Source organism: Erithacus rubecula (genome assembly GCF_903797595.1).
Source record: "Erithacus rubecula genome assembly, chromosome: 2".
NCBI lineage: Eukaryota > Metazoa > Chordata > Aves > Passeriformes > Muscicapidae > Erithacus > Erithacus rubecula.
The window spans coordinates 9,306,989-9,334,093 of record NC_136685.1 but is presented as its reverse complement, the minus strand read 5'-3'; the positions used below and the strand labels follow the sequence as shown (position 1 = coordinate 9,334,093).

General features: G+C 47.1%; 1 protein-coding gene across 1 annotated transcript; it reads right to left on the bottom strand.

Moving 5' to 3' along the window:
- Positions 1-1,930: 1,930 nt before the first annotated feature.
- On the bottom strand, positions 1,931-27,105 carry SDC1 (syndecan 1). The gene is made up of 5 exons (XM_079329689.1): positions 26,733-27,105; positions 6,528-6,609; positions 5,015-5,502; positions 4,680-4,809; positions 1,931-4,141 (listed from the first exon to the last, which is right to left on the bottom strand). The coding sequence occupies exons 1-5, from the start codon at positions 26,787-26,789 to the stop codon at positions 3,975-3,977; spliced, it is 924 nt and encodes a 307-aa protein (XP_079185815.1). The 5' UTR covers positions 26,790-27,105; the 3' UTR covers positions 1,931-3,974.

Here is a 27,105-nt window from a genome sequence, read left to right as displayed (position 1 = left end):
CTTTCCCTTTCCTCTTTCCTTAGTGAAGACAGTGCATTTCATTTTCTGCAGTACAATTGCTGTCCTCTAACTTGACAAACTTATTAAAAACATCAGGCTTGCAATTTTATGCCCTAAACACTACTCCAGAATGTTAAGTAACTACTTGGTTTTGAGCCTCTACCTCACCTCTTACATATTTAAAAGCTTGGGGTTTGTTTTGGGTTCTTTTGTTTGTTTTGCAGTTATCTCAAATGGAGCAGATTTCACCCTGCACCTTCATTCCACTACTCATTTTCATCAATATACACACTGGTCCTGATGAAGACTCAGATAAGGCATTTATGAAATGCCTGACATAGTTTTTCTTCTCAGCACCCCTGTAGAGTGGCCCTCTTTTTTCTCCTGTTCTCTATTTCAATTACAAGATTATACAGCCTTTTAGATTTGCTTTAGCTTCCTTTATAGGCTCTAATACAACCTGACAAAGTGAGAATTGTGAAAAGTTCTCCTTCTCTCATAGTTTGCCTTCTTTGACATTCAGTGCATTTACACCCTCCAGCTCATTTTTCCAGAACAAAGAAGGGGTCAATTTTTTTTCTGCCAGCCACATTCTTTGCATCTCACTTGTGAACAAGAGCAAATGTGATAATTGCTCCAGCATGGATGAAGGAGAAAGTCAGGAAGCACAGTGAACAGAAATGTGACTCAGGAAAACCCAGGCCAACCTGTGCCAAAGTACAGAGGCAGACCAGCCCTCCTGTAAATAATTCTCTCTTGATACAACAAAACTTCTCTCAAGTGCACACCGAGGATCAGACGAGTGTTGCACTTGCAAGGATTTTCACAGAGGAATTTCCCACTTCCCCCAGCACTTCATTTTATTCCCTCCCAGCTGCCTTAACTTCACACATTATCACTGACTAGAAAAAGGAAGCTAAAGTCTGGGTAGCCCCTAAGGAAGTGAATTCACAGCTGGTACAGCCCTGCAATGCAAACCAGCCACCTCTGCTCTTACACGTGTCTTTACCTGGTTTAATGGATTGGCAAAGTTGGCATGGGGTTAAAAAGCACTTTTCAGCTGTATTTAGCTATGGAAACAAGTCTTGTAAATGCAATCCTTCAGTCCTTTTGCTGATCTCTAAACTTTCTGATTGCCAACATTCCTCCAAGTGGTTTTGGTTGTTTTTTTATTTAACACAGTCCCCCATGGTTTCAGTGTAAGCAAACTCAAAATACGGTCGCCAGCTTACAGAACAAAAAGTAAGTTTCTTGCAATTCAAAACCTTACAACAGAAAATAATTGTAAAGCTGCAGTAAGACCCACCCAGACAGACAGCAGCTTCCCTGTTCTGTGAGGGATATTTTCCTCTACTTCTGTGTTGCTCCATTTCCCCCCACCCAAGCCATAGCACCCAGAATAATTGATGCTGCACAGCAGAACACTGAGGACAGGCCTGCTCTGTTCTCCTTCCTTGGGGGCACAATCTCCAATTCGTCCTGGAAAGCAGATTTTAATAAGGCTTGGGGCTCCTCTCTGCTCTCAAACCCCTGGGGGCAAAAGAGCAGGAGCAAGAGGAAACCTGTGGAAGATTTGCAGCTTTTATCACCATTTGGGGATGGTGACATCCTGCACAAAGAGAGGCCCCAGAATCAGAACCAGCATGAAATGTTGCAGGGCTCTAACAAAGCCATTTAATTCAAATCTCCACTGGAGCCCATCTGTACCCCACACCAGCACCTACAGCAACCAGGACACCCAGGGCAGGGGGGGAGGGAAGGCAGGCCACACTCCTACCCTTCAAATGCTTCAGCCCCAAAATCTGTCTCTGGCCCCAAAATTCACAGTTCTGTAACCCAATTCCTTAAGGACTTAGGCAGTCTTAAAAACAGCATCTACTTCTTGAAGTATATACACGTCAGTGTTCACAGACAGATTGTGTCAGACACATTCTTGCCAAAATGCCATTTATTGCAGTATACCTTTACATGGCATACAGATAACCCAATGTTGCATCTTCTGTCAGAACTCATATTTCATTTGTACCACTTAAATAACACAGAATGTCATGTTTGTTTCACAAACTGTCAGTTAAGACTACCAAAATATACAGTTTTTTTCCTTTCCCCCTAACAAGGTTGTGAGGTACAACTGAATTTTACTACTTTATCTTCCTGTGCTTTACAAGAACCTTTTCATAGATAGACCTATCAAACATTTCTACATTCCTATACAAAGCAAAGAATTACAGCTGAAATTAACACCATCTGGTCATTGCATTAACCTATAAAAATTCGTTCAAAAAAAAAAAAAAAAAAAAAAACAAAAAACAACAAAACAAAACCAAAACAAAAAAATAACTGAAAACAAAACAACCCTAACAAAAAACCATAATGGTTGCTGCAGCTTTACTTAAAAAAAACCAGCCAGCTACACATATGCACAAGTTGTCCGTGTGCATAAAGAAGAGTTTGGAATCAAGACATTTTGTGGGTTTTTTTCTTGTGTTTGCAGAGAAGGCACCAATTTTAGCTGCATGGCAGCTCAGGAGTGTTTTATACTTCATTTAAATTACACAGGTTTTTGTCTGTTAACGTGCAACATTTGTACCAACTGTTGCAATACTGTCCAACACACTCAGATCATTCCCTCTGGCTCAACAGTACAAATATTTACATCAGTTGCAAACACTCCTGCACCCACCCCACACCTTCTGCACTGAGTGACAGGAACTGAAGTGGCCAGAAGCTGCCCAGAGGCAGAGCAAAGCAAGGCTGGCACAGAACTCCACACTGTGCTTGCTGGGTCTGGGGCACTGCAGGGCTCCAGAGCCCTGTGCCTGGCAGCACAGTGCCCACACACAGCCCCAGGCAGCCAGGCTGTGCCAGGAGGTGCTTCCCTGCCCTTACACTGACACTCCTGGATGGCTTCTCTCCAAAGTGCAGCTGCCCAGGAGCCGCTGCGGAGCGGCGAGTCAGGCACACCAAGTGCTGGATCTGTTTAAGGCCAGTACACTCAGCCTTCCCCAGGCCCATTCCAGGTGTTCCTCTGCTCCTCAGCTGCAGTCAGGAGTGCATTCCCACCTCCCCACTGTGTGCCAGGGCACCCTGTGGCACAGAGGGCTCCCAGACAGCCCTGGGCACCTGGCACTGCACGGGGAAATCAGCTCCAGCAGCACAGCCAGCCTCAGCCTGGCACCCAGGAAAGGGAATGTCTGAGATGAGACTGCTCAAAAAAACTACTTACCTACACCTTGAGAGAGAGGGGGAGTAGTGGGACAGCCCAACACTATGGGTAAAGTTAACTCTTTGCTTAGTTTTGGGGTTTGCTTTTCGCTAGTGTATGTATTGACCGCTTATGAGCTGGTTCTGAGTATGGGATAATGCTTCCAAAATGTAAGTTATTTTAAATCATGTGATAATCATTTGTTTACCCTGCCCCTCACACCTCCTTTTGGCAGAGATCATGTTCAGTTTGATGTTTCATAAGCATTAAGTGCTCCAAATACAGCTGTCAGAAAGAGCTAGAGGATAGCAGTGTACCAAATGTCTGCCACAGCCACTTGTTACACTCAAAACACATCTATGAGTTAAATAGGAAGGATCCCTGCTATACAGAATTTGAGCACTGATAATTGGTTATTCTTGCTAGCCCTTTCCCTAAATATCAAGAGTTTTATACATACAGTGCTCCCTTATCCTCTCCCCACCGCCTGTCCCAGCAGTCTTTAGATAAACCAAAGTGAGTTTAGGAACTTGCAGTTCCAATTCTGTTTGGAAAAAAAAAAAAAAAAAAAGTTGTGCAAGAAAGCAGGGAATGTTCAATGAATCCAGATCTACTTTGTAGTTATAAAATTTCCAATGGCAAAGTGGTAAGGGCAAATAACCCAATGATCATATGGCTTAAGTTTAATGCAAAGCACACTAGGAGGTCCACGTGCAGGGAGAGAAGAGTCTAAGAAAGATGGAATAAGAAGTGTCCTGAAGATCAGTGTTTATGCATAGAATTCCTCCTGTTTGTGTGGTTTTTGGTATCCTCCATTAGACTGTTTTGGTTCATCCAGTGAATAGCTGCCTTCATCTTTTTTCTTCATTCTGTACAGCATAAATGCAACTAGAAACACTGCAAACACCAAGCCTACAAGTCCTCCAGCAATAACACCTGGAAGGGAAGAAAAAGACAGAGATTACTCTAGATGCCATACCAGATAGTGCTACTATGATTTTAAGTTTCAGATTGTTCCTTACCTGTCCCTGGCTTAATGACTTAAATTAATTTGTCCTTCTGTCCCCTCCCAAACCAAGCACCACTACCAAGCTGCTCAAACACAGCAGCCAGTCCTAGGGACGTGGATCCCCAGCGGGATCTGCTGCAAAGCACACAAACCTATGGTGTTCAACCCTGGTAATTTGACTGAGGCAGCAACAGAGAAATTTTACTGTAGTTTTTCAGAGGAGTGAAGGAAGAGGTTTAAACAAAGTTGCAGATAAAGCAGCCACTGCTAGCTGCTATTAGCAGGCTAATATTTGCCCCTGTTAGGATTCTAACAACACAGAATCATCACCCTCATTTCAAAGGTCTAACATAAAAGGTTGGCTTCCTTGCTCAGAGATGCATTTGCACAACTGCAGCTTCTGCTGCCTGAAGACTCCTACAGGAATCTACTTCTAGCAACAAGAAATCCAAAATTATCTGATACCTCCAAGAACTTCTTTTCTATCCATGATTCCTGAGGCTCCTGCTGCTTTGGCATTCCTCTCAGAGTCAGCCAGTACTTCTGAGTTCTGGGTGGGGACAGAATCCTCCTCTTTAGTCAGGATAAAGTCTCCCTGTTGGGACACAAGGCAGGTTATTCATGTCTGTTTCTGGAGACTTTCCAGCACATTGTTTTTCTCATCTAAAACCCTCCACCAATACAACCTATTAAACCAATCAGTGTTTTTGACAAATTAACACCCGTTCCCACCAAACCAATTTACTACATGCTAACAAGGACATCTCCCTGGAAAGGGTGTCAGAGGTGTGAGTCCTCACCGGGTCTCCAGAGCCATCTTCAGAAACTTCCTCATGTGTAGGAACAGCCTCCTTTGGAGCTGTGGCTGTGGGGGTGGCAGGGACATCTCCCTCCCCATGGACAGTAGGGTGGGGCTCAGGCATCCCCTTGGTGTCTGGCACATCAGAGCTGGGCAGATGAGCTTCATGGACCACAGCAGAGGCTCCTGAAGGAGTCACATGAACCAGGGAAGGGAAGTGAGCAGTGGGGCTTCTCACTGTTGTTGTGACCACATAACTTGTTGGTTTCCCATTAGGGGAGCCCAGGATGGATACTTCATCCTTCACAGCTACAACTGGTTCCTCTGTCACCACATTACTGGTTGCAAAAGGAGATATTACTTCTTTTTCAGTTCTGCTCTCAATCCCAGGAAATGGCTGTTCACTGAAATCCACTGGTGCTGCCAGTACTGAGGAATTAATTGATTCTCCTGGGATTCTCCAGGTGTGAGACTGGTCAGTCAGAGGACCTGCAAAACAAACAAACAAAAAATATTATCCTTGGCCAGTTTAGATGCCTGTTAATAGTATCTTCAGGACACTGGTCTAAGGAGGATGCTTAACCTTCCAAGTCTATTTTCATAGTAACACCAGTTCAGTTTGCAACTCCTCATCCTTTTCAGTGGAATAAGGAAGGGGCAGACCAATGTGCTATTCAGCAATACTTTGTTAGTCATCTGCTTCTCCCCAAGGCAAAAGTGCCTGTCTGTTTGTGTTGAGGTTGACAAGGGAAATCTGCTTTCAGTACACTGGTTCCTCAGGGTAGTTATCTGAGTCTTTTTCCATAAATGCTTTTATTTGATCCAGTCACACCTTCAGTCCCTACCACATTTGACACTGATTTCAGGGTCTTGATTTCTGCAGAGTTTAATCTAAATTACAAGCCTGTGGCTGGAAAGAAGCTGAAGGATAGCATGCTTCAGCTTTCCATAGCTTCCTCTTTTCTCACCAGCATCCCCTCAACTTCAGCACTGAACACCAAGGGTCTCTCTCATGCAGTTTAGCAATCATTTTATAGACTTTTTCCCCTATCCTAAATCCCCCTTTATCACTCATAAAAAATGATGGCCTGTGGGAACATGCCTATCTGATGACAGTTTGCATTTGATACCTGTTGGTAGGCTGGGCTTTACACACCCTCAAACGTTATCTCCTACCTGCTCATAAGGGGCCTTGTTATGATTTCTCTTCCCCAGGAGTGAAGAATCACTCCAGTTTCATAACATTCTTCACACAGCACCTCACATTAGCAGTCACATGGAGTCTACTCTGCTTCCTTTCAAGTCTCCTACAGCTCATTTTCTACTGATTGTCAGCATCTCAAGGAACACCAGATTAATAGATTAGGCCCTTTCTCCATTCCCAGCTCTCATATTCTGGGGTGGGGGTGTGTGGGTTCCTCCCCCTGTCCCCCTTCATTTGGGCACTTCCTGGGATCTCAGTTGCCACATCCTGGAGGGATCAAGCACTACCAGCACAAGTGCTGAAAACTCACCTGCCCCTGAACCTGAGAATGCATCATCTTCATCACCAGATGAATCAAGGTCTTCAGGGGGAAGGTTCAGATTTGTAGTTTGCTTTAAAGAAAGAGCAAAAAGATGTGTCAGTGATGAGACTGAAGTGATCAGGTTGCTTGCACAGAGTCCTCAAGGGGTACCTAGAGGTCACACACTTTTTTTTGTCCAGATTGCATTTTTTCATCTCCCCTCATTCCAGCTCCCCTCCCCAAAAGAGGAGCTCTGGTTAGTCTGTTTGGTGCTGGAAAGGTCAGTCTTGCTGTCTCCCTTCTCTGCACTGCTTCCAGGCTGCAGTTGATTTGGGAAAGAAGAAAGCAAGGAATCATTCAGTGCTGCATCCAGGCAATGCTTAGTCCTTGCCAGCCTGTCTCACCTGCTGTTTGTGTCTTCCCCACCTGCCAACCACTCCATCTGCAAATCACTGCATCAATTCTAAGGAGCAGGAGGGAAGGGGAGGCAAAGTAGTTTGTCTTCTTTCCCTTTCTGACTCAAATACTGTTCACATATCTGAAACCTAGCTGGAAGGAGAATCAAAGTCCCTTTTTAGTAAGAGTGGGCACTCAAAATAAACCCAGAGATAGAAGTCAGCCTTCACTGTTGGAGAATAAGCCCCGAGTTTTCTCCACTTACACCCCAAGGAGTGCACTAAGAGCACTGAAATTCAGTTGCTGAAACAAGAGGCCAAACCCCTGTTCTATGTTTGTCAGAGCACACAACACTCAGGATCTCCAAAGAGGACAGCACTCTTTTAGTGTTTGCTAATTTAGTAATTACAGAATGATTACTTCATGCATCTCATTGGCCTGTGCTGCACACACCTGCTGCTCCTGTCACTACAATGTGCCTGACTCTCAGCTCATGACTAGCCTCAGGTCTATTCCTGCAGGGCCACCATTGCCTAACCAGTCATTTCCTTTCTCACATTTCAACCCAGTGCCCTGTAAGTCGCTTCTTCCAAATCTCATCTTTTTGACATCCAACTATATTCCCTGCTTACACAAATTTTGACTTCTGTCCCATCCTCAAATCACCTTTGTCACCCCTTTCCAGCACTGCCACCTGCAAGTTTAGATGTCACATTGAATCACCCAATCTGGGGGATCCCTATAATCCCGAGAAGTGCTAAATCTTATTTTATTATGTAAAAAAGGATGTATATTCTTGCCAGCTTTGCAGCCAGGCCCACTGTATTTCTCTAGCTTACATTAACATAGTGTCACCTAAAAATGAATATAACATTCATCCTCATCCCAGGAAAAAGTAAGCCAGCATCAGTATGGACTGTCAAAATAACCTAGCTCTGTAGATGTCACTTAATTGCAATGGATGTGTTTATTGGTCCCATCTCCTTCTTATTCTTGAGATATCAGGTTATCCAGTTTTCTCTTCTATCCTTAATACCTTACCCATTCCCCACATTTCCACAGAACTGGTTTCCAAGGTGGTTAACCTAACTAGCCCATTAGATTCAACCTCTCTGAAGACAAGTAACCAAATTGCCACCAGCCTATTCAGCCCCAAGATCTTACTTCTTATATGCAATTATTGCAGTTATGATTTTTTTTTTTAAATAACAAGAAACTATGAACAAAAACCCATCACATAGACTTAACTTTTTAAGCTCTTTCCTTCCCTACTGAAAAATAAACCAAAGCACTATTCCTTAAGCTTCTGCAAGCATATTTCTAGAGTGAATTGCCCTTCGATCTCTTGCTTAACTGCAAGTCATGAGGTAATTTTGATTTTTAGATTTGTCCCTGCTTGTTTGCACTGGGTTTTTGCACTCTTCCACAGAAAGTAGGTCAGATAAGTACTTCCAGTGTGTTTTCCTTTTTGTGTGTTAGGGTGGTGACTCACACAGGCTGATCTCACTACACTTCAAATATTAAAGAGTACAAACTGTTGGTGCATAAAGAATAAAGACAGAACTGCCAGGCTGCCCAAACTCAGCTCCCTCATGTGCCCTTTCCAGCACATCCAGAACATGAGAGGCCTTAGAAATTGCACTTTTTGTTGATGGGGGGCTGGGGACCAATTTTCTCCCTCACTTCTCACACCAGCAGTGGCAAGCACAACCCTTTGTTCTTTCACCCAGCCTGGCTGAGTGCAAAAGGGGAAGGTGCTGCCAAAGGTGGGCATTGCATTCTCCTCCCATGGGAAGACTTCTTGAAGCAGCTAGAAGGCAAACTCTTCAGTTTTTATTGAAGTAAGGACTGCCCATACAGCTTAAGATTGTATCACCATATACCTTCAGCTAGGATCAAGGCTACCTTCCCCCCAAATATTCAGGGGTAGCTCATACAGATTTCCAACACCTGGACAGACTGATCATCTGCAGACCTCAACAACCCTGCTGAGAGAATCACAGACTGTCCAGAAATAAAATGGCAACTCTTGATCTTGACTATTGAGCCTGCACCCCTTCCCCTTGAGGGGTTAATAGGTGAGGCTTGTTGAGCTGTGCCACACTTTGTTTTTACAGAGTGTGTCCAGCCACCCCACCCTTGGAGTCCCCTCAACCTGAGCTCTGAGCATCTTCTCAGGCTGCTGCAAGCTCTGCTTCTCCTTTGTAATGTACCTGTCTGATTCCTAGCCTGATTTTTGTACCTGAGCAGGGATAGTGAGGTTCTCCTCAGGGGGCAGAAGCCCAGTGCAGCCCAGTCTAAACCAGTGGACACCCCCTGGACACTCAGTGCAGGGCTGTCCAGCATCCCCCCTCCAAACACAAGAGCAGACTCAGAGCACTCTGAGTCCCCTCAGGTTGGCTGCTGCACTGAAGAGAATAATAGAAAACATGAATCAGGATCACTAAAGCCTGCTTTCCACACTTTTATAGGAAAACTTAGTGAAGTTACATGTCCCAAAGGGCTTTGTCCCAGCTGCTCCTCTGGGCATTTGTGGCACCTCCCTTTGACCAGGCAGTTTGAGGCTTGGGAGCTGGGAGGGACTCTCTTTGGCCCAAATACTCAAGGGAGAGCAAAGCATTATGCACATGTGGATAGCAGTCAGAATACCCACAAAGTGCTGTAATTTCATGACATCATCCAATTTCACGACACACAAGCATTAAGGAACATTTGCCCAATTTATGTAACTGCATGGTTATATAAAGATTGCATTTCTTGCTCCATAAATTACAGCTTCAATGGGGACAGTAACCTCCCCACAAAATACAAGTACTGCAGAAAGGCCATGCTAATATAATGATCTGCTGCTGGAGGATTTCAGACACAGCAAGGTTAGAACACACTGACTCAGGACAGCTCTGGAAGGGACTGAACTGATTTGGGTTTGCATCAGGAAGACAGACTGTGCTGTTCAAACAACAAACACCTCATGGCCAAGGTTTTTCCATGACCTTTTATTGAAGCTGACTTACACCAATGGGAAAGGTTCTGATTAGCCAAGAGGATTAGGGGCACAGAACTCTGGGTTATGCTATCATACCAAAGAGGTGAAAATAATTCCAGCTTAAAACAAGCTTACTCTACCTTTTAGACAGTCCTTTGAAGGATCTCTGATGTACTCTAGTCAAAAAATCTTTACATTCTTATCAAGCACCTACAACATGTTGCTTTTTTTACTATTTAACAAGTTTGTATGGCTTTGTTGGGGATTTTTTTAGCAGTTCAGACAACTGGTTGGAAATACTTGCCCAGTCCTTTTGATTTTCTGTCACTGAATTCAGTTGCATGTGAGGGGCAGCATTCTGAACCGTGTTTTTGATATGCTTTACCCAGTTCTCATTAACCAGTGAGACCCTCTTCCTCAGGGATCAAAGCAGCCTGGCTGGGGATACCCTGGGGTGACTCTTAGCTCCTGCTCTTGCTGAGCACTGCATTGTTGCAGAACAATAGTTATTCAGTTCTGCTGGGACAACCAGAAAGCTGCTTAGTGGCATCTTCAATTTAATCAACAATGGGCCAGGCTTTCACAACTCATTAGCAATATTATTGGATCCAGAAGACCGACACAGTCCAGACTTTTTTTCTTTAAAATATCATTTTTAACTATTATTCTGTCTTCATCTTGGTCAGAGTCTCAAAGCTTGAGTCTTTCTGGTTTATCCCATCAGCTGCTACAGAGCTCCCTCCTGTCACAGCAGAGATCTGAAGCACTCTCTCAAGATGAGGGGGAGATTTGTAGTTGATTAGTTGATCTAACCCTGCCCCAACTGGGAACCACATTTATTTAATTTGATGCATGCAAAAGGAAAGAGCTTTTCTCAAATTGCTCTTTGAGGTAAGGAAAACCACTGGCTTTGCCACAAGCTGCTACAAGCCCTTAACTAGATTAAGGATGATTTGTATCCAACTCTTATTAAACCAGTTAGTGATCTGCAGTGTCAAAAACACTTGAAATCCTCCATTATCTGAATAAAGCTGTTAAATTTGCACATTTATTTCTCCTAACAAATCCTTCTTACTCAGCTGAAAAAGAATGAACTCCCACCTCAAACACCTTCCTAATCATGCTGCAAGAGTATTCCAACTGCATGGGAAGGAAAACCAACAGTTTGCTCTTGTTTAAGAGATATACAAGAGCAAGACAAGCATTTGCCCTGTAATTTAGCTACAATAGACCATCTAGAAGAACACTTTCATAAGGATTTGAACAATTAATTCTTAAATAAATTCAAACAAAGGTTTGTCTTTCACCTTTTCCTATACACTGAAGAAATGCTATTTGAGGCAGAGCAGCCTCAAGAGCTTCCAACCTCAAAGTAATATTGGTATTAGTGTGGGGGGAAGACAAAACCACCTGCTGAAGGAAACTTAAGCTTTGTTAAACCTTGATATTCTCCAGTTAATAGCCCATGCACAATTAACTCCAATCCCAGATGTTCATGGCTGGGAGACAGTTTAAATGATTAAGGGGGGGAAAAAATTAAAAAGAAAACCACCCAAACAACCAAAAAAAACCCCATATAAAAACCACCAGCAGCATCCTCATCTATCCTCCTTCTTTTACAGACTTGGGAATTAAGTTGGCCATGCAGACCTGCTCTTTTAACAGTCAGCCATAAATTCTGGAAAAGCAGAAAGAGAGCTGATGTTTTTACATGGCAAGTCAAGAGTAAAGCTTGCATGCAAGCCTGCTACATCAGAACCCAGCAGCAGTGTGGGACCACCTCACCTAAATTCCCTTGCAGTGGTTTCTCCTGCTACTCCACTGTTCAAAATAATCCCTGGTGCTCCTTGGTGATCATGTAAGTTAATGAAGTATTTCTCTCCCTAGAGGAGCCAAAGATGCAGACTAACAGCACAGGCCAAAGAGCACAAAGGCAGCTAAAAACCACCCCACAAGAAGTGCAGGGGCTGGACAGCCTAGATTCAAGCAGTATTTTATCCCTGGCTAGTGTTCCAATCAGGGACTGCCTTGATGACAAGGGTGTTGGAACTAGGTGACCTTTATGGTCCCTTCCAACCTAAACCCTTCTATGATTCTCCAAAATGAGTCACCAGCAGTTCTTAGTTCCTGATGCCCTCCCTGCTTCAGATGTTGCCCTGCACCCTCAATAACCTTTTGATGTGTACCAACAGACTTCAGCATGCCCACCTTCCCTGCACCAACCTCTGTCACCTGGAACAAGGCTGGTTAGTGGCTCAGAGGGTGTTCCTTCCAAAGAGAAGCAAGTGGAAAGCAAAGGGTGCTCTTCCACTCAGCAAGGCAAGCACCATTTTAGCAGAGAGGGGTAAGCAAGCCAGTTAATCTGGCTGCTTGTCTATCAGATCATTATTAGTGTAAACACATATGGAAAATCTTGGTTAATTGCATTCTTACTGGCCTCCTCTTCTATTTTTGCATGTGACTTTAGAGAGGAACTGTCTTTGAGGGAGAAGTCCTGACTGTGTTTGACTGTGTTTGAAGTCCCTGATCATCACACTGTAGTTTCCTCTTGGCACTCAGCTCTCAAAGGCAGCAAAACACCTTCCAGTAGCTGCTCAAAATGGGATGAGAGCTCTTAGGTTCTATGGGCAGAACAGAACAGAGTGCTCCCTGTTCACAGGCTTTGATCCTCCTTCCTTCAAGCTGCAGGAGCACACCCTGATCCTTTGCTCAAGATGCACTGGCCAGGGAAGAGCATCCAGCCACTCCACAGCAGAGCAGCCAGTGTCCCAGTGCTTCCAGAGGAGCCACACTATTATTGCCCAATCAGCTTCACATTTTCCCTTAGAGTGACAGGGCAACTTTTGTAATTAAGTAGGGCAGAAACACGGTAATCAACATGCCAAGAGCAAAAAGGAACCAGCCTGTCGCCACCAGGCTGAGTTTCACATTGTACAGCAGGGCCCTTTTAACTCCCACCTCCACAAGAACATGTCACTTCATGCTTCCTGCACCATCCCCTGCACGTCTGTCTGTGCACTCTCATGGTGAGCCAGACCAGGGAACTGGTCTTGTTGGACTCAATAAGAGGGGAAAAAAAAAAAAAACCTACCCAAAACCAAAAATCAAAACAACAACAAAACAAAAGAAAAAACAAATTAAAAAAAATCAAACAAAAAACAAAAGAAAAAAAATCCAACAAAAGTAGAAAGAGGATAAAATATCATGCAAAGAATTTTCCAGCAGGACCAGTTTCCCAATCCTACTCAGTGCATGAATGCACAAGTGTTTGTGTTGGCACAGGGCAGAGCTGGCAGCCAGGGCTGTTCAGGCATTCCCAGACTCCCAGCCTGGCTCTGGGGTGCTGACACTCACTGCCCAGCCCACCGTGCTCTATGGAAATGCACATCAGACTGCAGGCAACACACAGATCACAGCCTGACTGGGGGAAGAAACCAGCAGGCTGTGGGGAGAGCATCCCTCTGCAGTGCTTGCTCACATGGGGTCTGCTCCACGGTCTGACAGCAGCACTCCTGAGCCCTCCTGGGAGCACCAACACACAGAAGCAAAGGCTAGACAGAACAGGAGCAGCTCTGCTTTCACCCTGGGCCACCTGAACTTTACAGGAACCAGCATCCTTCATCATGATGAACATCCCTCATCAGAGAGGGCTGAGCAAAGCTGAGTAGCTGTGGGTTCCTCAGCAGGGACAGCACCCAGTTGTGCATGGAGCCCTCTGTGCCAGCCCTGATGCACAAGAAGAGCTCAGCTGCCTCTCAACTCCCTCTGCAGCTACACCAGGAGCTGCTCAGTCCCTCAGCAATACAGAGAAGCGAGTTACAGCCTGTGCTCCTGCTTCTTCAGCTGCACAACCCATCAAACCATTACTGCAATCCATCAAACCATTACTGCACACTGCTTTCACTCACACCAGCCTGCTCCAGCCCAGGCCAAAGAGTGGATCTCACTCAGATCAGCACACACACCCACTGCAGGCACACAGTGAACTCTGCACCAGTGACAGGCTGGCACAGCACAGCCACAAGTGGGGTCCCTCTGTCTCCCACGTTCCAGGCAGCCTGGGCTTTGAAGATGCAGTCTAATGAGAAAGCTCATTTCCCTGCAGCTAATCTCATGAGAAGCAGCCAGTTTGGTTTTATGTTATAAACCACTTTTCTTTAAAGATCCTTCCCTGCAGCTCTTTAACATACTTGATAGTTAAGGCATTTCTTTCTTGAGCTAGCACAAGCAAGCCACAGCCAATGTATAAGCTCAAAGGGTTGTGCAAAGTAGGTGCAGCTCACTGAGGCCATCCATCCTGGGAAATTAATTTCAATCTACTTAAACTGGCTTGAGAGATGGAGAAGTGAGCTGCCTAAGTCAAGACTAGGCAAACCTAGTTTGTCTTAAACCCTCTGACCCAAAGTCACCAGCACTTATTACTTCCTAGTGTAGCAAAACCAGCAGAGAAGATTCATTCTTATAGCAACAGCCACTTATCTGCTTGCTTAGAAAGGAACAGACCAAGAACTGCTTGGTTTCAGCAGAGGCTAGAAGTGGGCCACCAATCCCTGAAACCTGACAAAGCAAGGCTAAAGAGGGGAGCACGCTGGCAGGCAGAAAATCTTTATGAAATGGAAACCTATCCAGCAGAGGACTACAGCAGCCCAAACCACATTACCCACAAACACTGGTAGCTACAGCACAGATAAATGTGACCCTCTTGCCAGCAGAAGAAATCAGAAGTGACAGTATCTAAATACCTGCTGCCTCTTCCTCCTGCTGTGGAGTCCAGGTGAGAAAGAGCAACTCACCTTGCACAAGGCATCAGCAGCCACAGCCACTTTAAATGAGAGAATGGAGTCTGCAGAGTTGCCTCCAGCACATTCAAACACACAGATTATGTCCTCAGCATTCTTTGCCAATTATTCCCAACCAGCTGACCTGTGGTGGAGGCAAATTCCTTCCCTTGGCCCATCTCTTGACACCCACTCACCCTGCTCAGCAGCCAGCACTGGGTACTGTCATTGCAGTTAAAGTTGCTACAGAACCAGGGTTTCTGACAAGTGGAGCAGGGGGCTGCAGACTGCCTGATGCTCCTTAACAGCATGTGTGGGTGGAGAAGCATCTCTTCTGCACACAGCTCAGAAACCAGCAGCTGCCAGGGAAGCAGACCTGCTGCCATCACTGCCCTGAGGCTGCTGGATGCAGTCCAAGGCTGGGCTGGAGGGAAGGGCTGAAAGTGGGGAGTGCTCATTTGCTCCATTTAGGACTGGGCTCTCCCTGTGGGCTCCATGGCCAGTGTGGGGCCACTGGCCACATGCCAGGACACCAAGAGCTCCTGCACCTACAGAGGTGTGGCTGTAGGAGAGCAAGATGTGGTCTGGGGCATCTCAAGTCCTCAAATTAGGGTGGTGGCACCCTGTGCAGCACTGATGCCTCTCTGCAGCACCAGAACACGATGCCTCTGGCCTAGGGAAGCCTGTTTCATCTGCTTCCTGCAGACAAATGCTGTGCAATTCTGTTGGTGGAGCTACCACCCATTTCCAATGAGCTCCATGGCAGCTTTCATGTGACCAGCAAACACCACCAGCAGTGCTGCAGCTGCACAGTGCTCTGCCTGAGCTGATGTGAAGTCAAAACCACCTCATCACCATGCTATGCAGTATTCTGGGGGGAAAGAAGCTGTTGTGCTTCACTGAGGAAGGGAAGCCAACATGCAGCCAGGAACAATTGTCAGACAAGAGGAAATGCAACAGCCTTCAGTGTCCAGACACACAGATAGGAAAAGACTCAGGCTCTTATCCCAGGAGTTTCCCTCTTCTCCATCCAGCAATTACCCAATGTGAGAAATGCCAAGGAACCAGGAGACAAAGCTCTAAGATTTCTTAAAGGATCTCAGAAGCATTTTCATTTGCTATTTTGAGCAAATTGCTTGCAATGCTATACTAAATTAGTGAAATCCAAGTTTCAGGAAAAAATCCATAGTGTACCAAGCTAAGAGGTTGTACTTAAGGCAGGACTTGTGGGCTGGGAGGTTGTTTAAACCTCAGCAGAAAGATGAACTTGCAACCCTGGAGTACCAAAGGTTTCAGCTAAAGCCATTGGTAAACTTAAGTGAAACTACTTAAACTTATAAATACTTGGCCTTACAACAACAAAACAGCTGACCAGGTGCTCCAGTTAGTTACACAGAGTTACAGAGGAACTGCCACATAATGTTTTATAAGAGGATATATCCTACAGCAACCGGATATGCACAAGAGAACAGAAGTTACCTTCTATTTGCTCATACTTCAGAGACAGAAACACCTGCCAGCTGCAAGGTCTGCTGCTATCAAACTCTGCTTTATCTTCCCAGCTGATCTGCTCAGTCTAACTCACAGAATTTATACCATATCATATCTTTCATATCATGACAACAGCCCAAGACAAGGCCTTCTTGATTGCCTTAGTGAAAATTCTACATTTTCTTCAGAGGGATGCACAATGAAGTTTCCAATGCTTGTGAAATTATTTTGTTTTTGCTAACAATCTGTTTTCCATACACACACCCCAGACATGTGTTCCCTTGGAATGCTGTATTTCACTATAAATGTATTTCACTATAAATCTCAACTAAATCTCTCAACTTCTCAGCTGCAGCATCACCAGCAGCCCTTTCAACCACAAGCCCCACTGAAGAGCTGATGGACCAGGAGCACCCAGGAGGAGCTGCCTGGCTTGAACAGGCACCAATGCAATCTCTGTGCACACCACATGGCAGGACCAGGAACACCCCAAAACCTGATCCCTAGGTGCTGTTACTTGTCAGTCTGGTACAGAACACCTTGACTATTTGCAAGGGAGCTACAGAAGCGAAACTTGGGCAGCAAAATCAACCAAGAGTTGGCATTCCACAGCTCCCTTCTGATTTGGTCACAGCTAAGCTCCAACCAGCTTGAAGGGACTCTGTTCTTGCACAGCAAGGCTCACCCATCTGTTAAGAATGAACTCATGGGTCTCAATTAACAGCCAGTGGCCGTCACACAGACCATGCAGGCAGCTTTACATTTTGGGTTTGACCCAATGCAAGCAGTTCCTGCATCCTGGCAGGTCTCACTTGAGGAGCTCCAGCTCAGTATATTCTATGACTCTTGGTGATCTTTTTATGTTTGTTTCTATGGCTCACCATTGCCAGCTTAGACCTGATGAAATCAAGTCTCTCCCCACATTATGAGGCATGCTATCACACTTGTTTTATCCACAGGATCTCAGGGTTGACTAAGCCAAGGTGGTTGATAATGCAGGAGTCATCCCTGCTAACAGATGCAGTAACACTGCCATGACTAAGCCATTCACTGAAGGACTGGAACACCTCCACCACATGCAGGAGGCACCTCTCAGAGCAGGAATACCCTGTTCCACTATCCCAAGAGTCTCCTCAAAGACACACTTCCACCATTACCCCCTGAAGAAAAGCATCATGCAAGTGTTTTGGGTGCACTGGTCTCCTTCTCCAGATGGTCTTTGGGCACAGGCTGGACCAGATTTCACTGAGTTATTCTAAGGCAGAACACAGTTCAAACTGCATGGATTCCCTTGGATTTGTGCTCACAACCAGTGGAGCACACAGCCAGGATCTACCCACATGAAATGGCACAGATCAAGCTCACAGCACTTCCTGCTCAGACACTAATGGTCTCTGTGCTCAGGTTTTCAAAAGCATTGCTAATCCTGCACATACTACAAAGTTCTAACAGCAGTTGCCCCATTCACAGTTAAATTATGCAACACCTCAGTGAGATTATGAGAACTTCCATGCTGAGTCACAAGGGTGTTGAAGTATCATTTCAGTGATGAAGCACCACATGAAATCTTCCCATCAGAAACAGTCTTAAAAAAACCTGCTGCTTCAATTGTGCTCCAGTCACCTATTGTTCCACTCATTTAATTAATGGACATCAGGCATTTCTTGACCAAACACCTACTGAGTTAAACTAACTCTGACCTAGTCACCCAGTCACACAGTTTCATATCACATGTGTACAGAAAGCCCTGAACAAGGGACTGCTACAAAGGCAAGACAAATCAGAGCTTCCTTCTGATCCCAGCTGTTATCCAAGTCTCACCTGATAAGTCATTTTTGGGTATACAGCTTGTTCATCTTTCAGAGCAGCCACCAAATCAGGTGGGGAGGTTTGAGTGGAGTGGGAGATGCTCCCATGTTTGTGCACTTGATGCTCTCCTGCCTCATATGGGCAACTGTAAGATTTTAAGTTGTGATTTGGACATCCCTGTGGTTTTTTAGAACATTTATACTGTTAAGAGACAAGAGACACCACTAATGCCACTGCTGGCAGATTGACAGGCACCATGACAAGTCCATAAAACAGTGCTAAAATTGCAAGGCAAGGTGAATGTTTTACTACCAAGTTACTCCTAGCACAACATGTCCCTTAGTTCAAACCAAGAGGTACCATCAGCACAATCAAGATGTGACATAACAACAGATCAGACTTGTAAGACACTGTTCAAAAGTCACTAAGCTGAAGATATTCATACATATATATATATATGTGTGTATATATATTTTTTTTAATAAACTTCTAGGTCTACTCGCTGACTACCAACTCTAGCCAGCACATTATCCCTCTAAATAAAGCAAAGCACGAAATGCTGAAGGACCACTTTATGGGCCAAGTCTAAAAGCACAGGCTGAACCATTGGCATGTACCAGCACCATCACAACAATTCTGAATGCTGTCTCAGGTGTGTAGCATTCACCTCATAAACCTCAACTGATGGATTACACAGGACTTCTCACACAACTGTACTTGCTCATCTCACTGAAGTATCCAAAACAGGTTCAGTTTCCAACAGAAGAACTGTGATCCTCTATGGTGAATTTTCACTTTCTTTTACTGGATACTGCAGTTTTCTCAACTTCATAATATTCTGGGCCTGCAGCCAGAGACCCATTGGCTACATTATACTAGTAAATTAATTAATATCAGAGAACATCCCCAGGCACTAGAACACAACCAATACCACCATGTTATTAGAATGATGTATGGCACAGTTTTGAGCCTTGCCAAGCACTATGCCCCCAAACAAACACAGGAAGGTTCTCAGCAAGCAGTCTGGTGAAGGGGGTGCATTACAGAATAGGCCAGAAAATTAGATTTCCTATGCAATTGTGACTCCAGCATTTAAGCTGGTCACAAGACACCTTGTGTCTAATGTGCTTTCCTGTACTGGGTTTGCATGGTAAGATTTTGGTAGCAGGGGGACTACAGGGGTGGTTTCTCTAACAAGACAGAACTGCCCCCATACCAGTGCCAGCCAGGACAGACCAAGGCTGGCACCATCAGTGACAGCAGCAGTGCCTCTGGGATAACACAGTCAAGAAGGGGAAAGGAGTTATTGCACAGGAGTAGTGGCAGCCAGAGAGGAGTGAGAATATGTGAGAGCAGCAACCCTGCAGAGCCCAAAGTCAGGGCAGAAGGAGGGGCAGAAGGAGCTCCATCCAGAGCAGAGATTGCCCTGCAGCCCCTGGAGTGGAGCAGAGATCCACCTGCAGCCTGTGGAGGATCCCCAAAGGAGCAGGGAGGCTGTGACCCCATAGGAAGCCCCTGCTGGAGGAAGCTCCTGGCAGGACCCCACTGAGAGAGAAGCCCACAGCAGACCAAGTTTGCTGGCAGGACCTGTGACCCTGTGGGGGACCCAAGCTGGAGCATCCTGTTCCTGGAGGACTGCACCCCATGGAAGGGATCCAGACTGGAGCAGCTGATTCAGACCTGCAACCCATGGGAAGGACTCATCACATTGGAGAAGATCTTTTGTGCAAGAGATCCCACACTGGAGCAGGGGAAGACTGAGGAGAAAGGAAGAACAGAGAGACAAAATGTGATGAACTGACCATAGTCCCCATTCCCCATCCCCTTGATCTTCTGAGGGGGAAAGCTGGAGAATTTAGATTAAAGTTAAGCCAAAAAAAACAGGGACAAGGTGTTTTTAACATTTGGGTTTACTTCTCATTATCCTACTCTGAGTTGATTGGTAATAAATTCAATTAATTTCCTCAAGCCAAGCCCGTTTTGCCTGTGATGGTCACTGGTGAGTGAGGGGTCTCTCCCTGTCCTTATCTCAGCCCACAAGTTTTTTGTTATACTTTTCTCCCTGCCCAGCTGAGAAGGGCAGTGACAGAGAAAAGTGCACCTGGTGCCCTGCCAGGGTCAACCCACCACATCTACTTAAAATCACCAGTGTAGGAACATTTGGTGAATCTTTTCAAGCCCTTCTGTCTGCACGCTGGGTGGAGAGAGGGCACACTGAGCATTTAGCACTTTTGAGCTACTAGAGTAATAACTTCTAATTGTTCATAATCACATCTTCCAGCTGGTGTAGAAAGAAGCTCACCAGAGTTTCCCAGCTCAGTGCAACTACAGCTGCAGAGAGGGGAACTTTCTGCAGGTTAAAGAGACTTCAGAGGGAGGCGGTGTGTGCAGGATTAAGGCAGCAGCTCTCCTCTGCAGCCATGAGTCAGGCGATGCGAGCTCGATAGCACAGCGCTCCTTGCCACTGCCCAGACATGCCAGAGCCAGCCTCTTTTGTTCTGGGCTTTGTTCACTGATGGGAAAGTAGTCACGATCTAGATGATTCCTCCGTTAGGACAGAGAGATTTAGCAGTCAAAGCTGTCTAGCTGCAGGCAGTCGGGCGAGTTTCGATGCAAGCCTCACCGCCGCTCTTCCACCGTGTGTAGGTGCCACTCACTCTCTGCTAGAGCCAGTGACGGGGACAAAGCTCATTTGTCCATCAGATCTGCTGGTGTGGGAGTCTCTATCACAGTTTCATAAGCAACAGAGCACAAGTCAGTGAAGGATATTACATGTATTAGCATCTGTGTTAGATATGAATTCAAGCAAGCTTTGTGGTTCCTCTAGTTTCAGTTTTTACCCATCAGCTTTATGGCTGAAGAAAACTTGGACTCTGTCCCTAAAGAAGATCCCTATTAGCTGGTCAATGGGATAACAGGGTCTCTCCTCTGCAGATGCTTTTACCAGAGACTGATGTTTTGGTAGATCAACAGGCTGCTCCGAGCTCCTGTGCTTGTGCAGAGCAAAGGGATCAAATCTCCCAGATCATCCTGCCAGGGCACACAGCCTCCAAACCCTGCTGTCAGCTGGACACCAACTAGCACATGGCAGGTACAGATGTCTCTCTCTGTAAATATATACATACCTATATTTGTATTTCTCCACTCTTCTGGTCTCAAAGCACAGAAAAAGGCAGCATGAGATCCTGTTCCAGGACAGGAAAGAGCCATGTAGTCTCTTCCTACAGCACTGCAGCTGCCAGCTCTGATCCCCAGAGAATATACAAAGGCTTCCTACCAGCACAGCCACCACTGCTAGGACATGGAGCTTCACAAGAGCTCTCATCTGGAACTCATTACATTAATCACCACTTGCTCTCTAGAAAGCAGACTGGCTCCACTCACCCCTGCCCACCTCTGGCTTCAATCTACAGTCTGCTCCCTCCAGTAATCCCAGTTTGCAAGGGGCTGGACCAGGGCTGCTGCCTGGCTCTGACCAGGATGCATACAGCCACCAGCATTAGAAACTAATTAGCAAGAGCTTTCCTGTGTAACAACACAGGACAATCAGGGTCTGCAGTGCTGCCCAGAAAGCATTCAGCACACTCCTTTTCCAAGTGGATTGGAGTTCAAGTTTCCTCACATTTAACAGAGGCAATAAGCTCATCACGTGGCAGAGGCAGACAAAGAGCAACCCCCACCCCAGCCATGGTTTGTGTGTGCTCAGGTGATGGAGCCAGTGCTCCCTGAGGAGTCCTCTGGGAACTGGCTGTACTCTGCAGAAGGCTGGCTGACAGGACTGTGTGCCTGGGACTGCCCACAGCCAAAAATCAAGACTGTCAGCCTTTGCCTCTGTGACTGGCAATCAGGGCATTGACAGTACTGCACACAACAGTGTAGAAAAGCTACACAGTGGAGTATGATAAGACAGAGTCCCCATGCAAGGCAGGACACCCATGAGTATTTTAAACTGGTTGGTAGGCAGTTTCCTATGTTCTATCAGCACCCCTGTTTTAGTCAGGAGTCATTCTGCAAGAGCAATCCAGAAGACCTTTCAGATATTAAAAAAGCCTGAACACCAAGACACAAAATGAATGGACATTAAAGAGAACCATGCTGCAAAAACACGGACTATGGAGAAGATAATTCTGCCAGAGAGTGGAGCAGCAAGACACAGAGGTGAAGCAGCAAGAGTTCTTCAGCTGGTAATACCCCAAGGAGTTTCTAAGCAGAAGCCTAGCAGGGAAAGCCATGACTTACAGCACCTCCATGACTCAGTTGTTACTGCAGCTCCAGTGACTCAACGGGAAGTTCTATTGCCAGCTCCATCCAAATCCCACTAACACACTGGTTCCCATCCAGCAAAGCAAGCCTCACTGGTGAGACTGGTCTCAGCAGCAAGATACAAACATTGCAGTCGAGCATGGCAAGGAGCCCAAGCTAACAGACTCCTTTGGACCCGTGCCGGTTCCACAAGACCCAGAACGCCGACTGCAGCCAGGCACTGCTTGAGAAACAGAGAGCTTGGGAAACCACCACATTAGCAGATGTTGCCCCACAAGAGCTGCTTGTAGGAGGTCCAAATGTTATCTCACCTTGAGGTGAGGCTTCACAGAGCAGTAGCTTTTCCATTAGCATCCCCACGGCAGACAGTGCACTAGCCCAGGTTTCCAGCCAGGCTCCTTGCTGCGGTACACCAGGAGCCAGCAGAGCAGCAGTTCAAGTGAAGTACAATCACCAGCCCTAACTTTGGACCTGTTAACAAAGCTGACACTCAGCACTCCAAAGGAGGCACCACATGTCTTCTGCATTTAAGAATATCTTCTCAGTTTGGAAGTGAACCTATAAGAAACATCAGAAGTTCTTGCACTGTTGGTGAAAACAACTTCCCTACTGTAAATTCACTGCCTGTATCAAAGTCTACAGAGTAACAAAATCCCTTCACATCTAATCCACAAATAAACAGTGTCTTTAAATATTACAATGCTCTGATGCCTACTCAACAGCTCACAACCATCCCCCCAAGACAATCATATATATTTCCACTCATATATGTGCTGCTCACTTCAGAATGCTGACACAGGACCCAGCTATAATCCCTAATTTCTTCCACAACCTTTAGCAGAGCAAGACTACAGTCACACTAGAACAGGAGAGAGGTGCTGTTCTAGCCAGCAGCTGATGCTCCCCACTGCTTTGCTAGTTCTCCTGGCAGGAAAAACACCTGTCCAGTCTCTTTGTTTATGGAGAGAGTTACCATAAATTTCACAGATAAAAAGTCCATCACTGTGATCTAAATTGCTCTCAGATAAAGGCACCAAAGGGGTTTGTGCTCCTCTTATAGGCAACTTGAGATCTAGCCAAAAAAGCCCTGACAAAGCAACTCACCTCGAGCAGACGTGCAGGGGCTGGTCAGATAATCACACCTTGACTCTAATGAGGGCCTAAGCACCCAGCATACACAGACACCTACATTTAGGTGCCTCAGCATCAGCTGAACGCTGTCCTGAGGGACTAGTGCCACTGGAACACAGCAAGCCCATCAATCTTCAGCTGTCATGGAGTGCTCTATTAGACATCTTCTGCTCTTTATTATCTCAAAGCTATTAGGATGAAAACACTAACGCTGCAATGCTGAAGCACTGCAATTTTATAATTGGCAGCACCTACTCAGGAAAAGGCCCTATCTTCTCTCTCCCAAGAGCTCCCTCCTCCCTGTAAGGAGGGCCTAAAATCCCAGCTCCTCAGACGCCAGAAACAAGTGTGGAATGTCCCTCTCAGGGGTATTTGTATGGTTCTTGGACACAGGAATCACTTCAAAGAAAGTTAGGACAAAGTGCTGGTATACAGGCCACCTGGAGACATCTGAGTTAAGGCAATGCAAAACACATACTTAAAATGGACCGATTTTGCTGCTAAAACAGCAGCCTACATTTCAGGTTTGTGCACTAACTTAATTTTAGAAGGCTTACAGGTTTCTTGCACTTGCTGTAACTTGTCTCAGATTGTTAAGAGAGGATTGTTTGTTTCCAGAAATTTCAGAGTGCTGCCATTAAAAATGTTAGTTCTTCTCGCCACTTGAAACTGAGAGAAACCCGGAACAAAGACTACAAAACTGCACCAGAGCCCCCTTACACCATCCAAACTCCAGCTCATCTGCCACTGCTCTGCTCAGAGCAGAGCAGATACAGCAGTCCCCATTTCTCTGGGAGGTGGCCACCAGCAAGTTGGTTTTCAGATGGAGAGGCTCTGTTTACAGTGCTAGATGAATATTGTGACACTGCTCTGTGCATACTATAGATGAAAGTGTTTCCTCCTTATCCACTGCCTGAATGTTTAACAAGCAAGCTGGACTATCTAATTTCTTCTAATTAGTTTACCTTCAGATAGGAATGACATCACCCTTGGAAAAAGGTTTGGCCTGCTCTGCTAAGCGTGTGCCAACCACCAGCATGCACCTGGCACCAGACCAAACAATCAGAACCTTTTCTCTCACCACAGGAGCTGGATTGCCCACTGCCCTCCTGCAGCAGGATGTGCATCTGGGCTCAGCTGGATTCCTGGCAGTGGAATACCATGCAAAAGTTTCCAAATTAGAGAATAACCAGGTTAAACTGTTAAAATGGTAAGCTGCATCAGCCTTCTTATTTCAAGGAAGTCCATGTCCCCCATCATAATAACAGAGGGCAATTACTCTCATAAAGAGTGTTTCAAGCAATAAAATGTCACCTTGAAGGACACCAGGAACCTCCCCAATCTTTCCTGAAGGTAAGAGTACTCACGAAGAAAACAATTATTGTTTGGCCACTTTCTTGCTCCTGTCTATTATTCCAATGACAATATGCATAGGTGAGTCAAGTTACACAGCAAGAGCCAAGGGCCAAACCATGTGCCAGCAGCAGAGGCATCCATGCCAATGATCAGAATCAGACCACCAAGAACCCAACACAACCACGGCAGTGCCCACAGCCCTACAGCCTGGCAGATTCAAACTACTGTGCAAGGTCACTCTGCTTCTGTGTCCAACACAAGAGGTTTACAGCCACCCAATGCAAAATCATAATTATTCCAGATGGGTGGGAAAGCCAGATTAGTCCCTGTCACTGAGATTCTGACATGGGGAAAAAAGCCATGTGATCACCAGAAGGGAAACAGCCTCAGTGCTGAGTCACCCTGGAGAGTCCCAGGGATTTCTGCTCCTCCTTGTGCTCACCCCTGAAACCCCTGGATCTGCAGTGCCACCCAGCCCTGACTGTTTCGTAGGCATAGAACTCCAGACAAGTATTTGCTTCATGTCCTCATCATTTCTAGTAAGGAATACTTATCACAGTGCAATTTTATCCAAATACATTACAGAGGCTGCAAATTAAATGCAGTTTTCTCACTTCATTAAGCAGAAGCTTACTCAGAAGTTGAGAGCAGAGCCCTCCTCCCATGGAACAGCGCTGCCTACACTCACATGTTTGTGATTTTTAGCCATCTCATAAGGACTCTCTGCCATGTGGGCTAGGAGGGTCCATGTCCAGAGCTACAGGCAGAACAAACCAGGTACAGCAAAACCAGAGGTATTTCGAGCAGTTCGGATCCCACTGTGCACTTTGTTCTGCCACTCCTTACCCGACTGGTGCTGCAGTTCAAACCTAGGCAAGTTTTAAATCAATCATTTCAGAAAGAAAAGAACCTGCCGGTTTTATTTGGACAGCCCTGCCTGCTCAAACTACCTCACGCTCCACTTTTTCCTTCAAACTCATCCAAAGGGGAAGACTCCACAATAGGTATCGCTCAGGTCTGGCGGGAGAAGCAAAGAAGCGTGTGGCTCAGAGCAAAGGGACGGGACCGGGGCTTTGTGCCCTGGAGGAGCAGCCACAAGGGCTCCTGCCCGCACCCTCGGACCGCAGCCGGGGCTCGGCGGCGCCAGGCTGCGAGCGCAGCCCCGGAGCAGCGAGCACAGCGCTCCGGGCGCTGCGGAGCCGGGTCTGCGCGGAAAGGCAGCGGGAGCAGGAGCCGAGCCACCATCCCCGGCCCGCCGAGGACACCTGGCGGCTGCTGCTGCTGCGGGAGCAGCGCTCCGGGATGCCGAGAGCCGGGACACGGCAGCGGGACGAGCCTCGCCCCGCGGGTCACCGTGCTCCGAGCCCCGGCACCGGCGCGGCCGTGCGCCCACCGGGCGGCACCGCGATCCCTGTCTCAGGGGCAGAAAGCAGAGTGCGGGCGTGCCCCGCACGGGGCTGGGGCTCGCAGGCACAGAGGCTCCCGGGGCACGGCAGCAGCGGCCCCGCCGTAGGAGTCACCGTGACACCGGCCGCGGCCGAACCACAAAGGGCCGCATGCCAGCGCTCGCCCGGACCCGCCGCTCGCCGCCCGCGGGGCGCGACACGCCGGAGGCACGGCGGGGGCATCTCCATTCCCCGGCCCTCCCGGGAGCACCGCGGGGTGCCGCGGCCGGGGGGCGCGGGGGGCGCGGGGAGCGCGGCCCGCCCGCCCTCAGCCCCGGGGCGGAGCCGCCGGCAGGTCGGGAGCCGCCGCGGCGGGTCTGGTTTGAATTAAGGCAGTCGGGGCAGCCGGGCTGGAGCCCGCCGCCAGCACAAAGGCCACCGCAGCCCTACGCCCCGGGCCGGGCTGGGCACCGCCGCGCTCCCCTGCGCCAGCCCGTCGGAGCGGGGAGCCGGGCGCTCCCCCAGCCCGGCCCGGCCCGGCCCTCCCGGTCCCGGTCCCGCACAGACCGGGCCCCGCCGCCCCACGTGCGCCCGCCCCGCTCGGCTCGGCTCGGCTCACCGGGACAGCAGCCTGGAAGCAAAGGGCCACCAGCCACACGGCCACCACGTTTATCATCCTTCCTCCTCGCCGGGCCTCGGGAGCGCGCAGCCTGCCCCTGCTTCCCGCCGTCTCCAGCGCCGCTCTTGCTCCGCTCCTCTTAGAATTCTTCTAAGTAGATGTGGGTTCCCTCCCTTTTCTGGTTTCTCGGGGTTTTTTCTTTTCTTTTTTTTTTTTTTTTTCTTCTTCTTCTTTATTTTCCCCCCCTCCGCACGCAGACGAACCAGTCTCCCAGCAGCGCTCTGCGATGGCGAGGAGTTGAACTCTGTCTTTTAATGAACCCACTGCAACAACCTTCACCTTACGGCCACCCCCCGGCCGGCCCCGCCTCCGC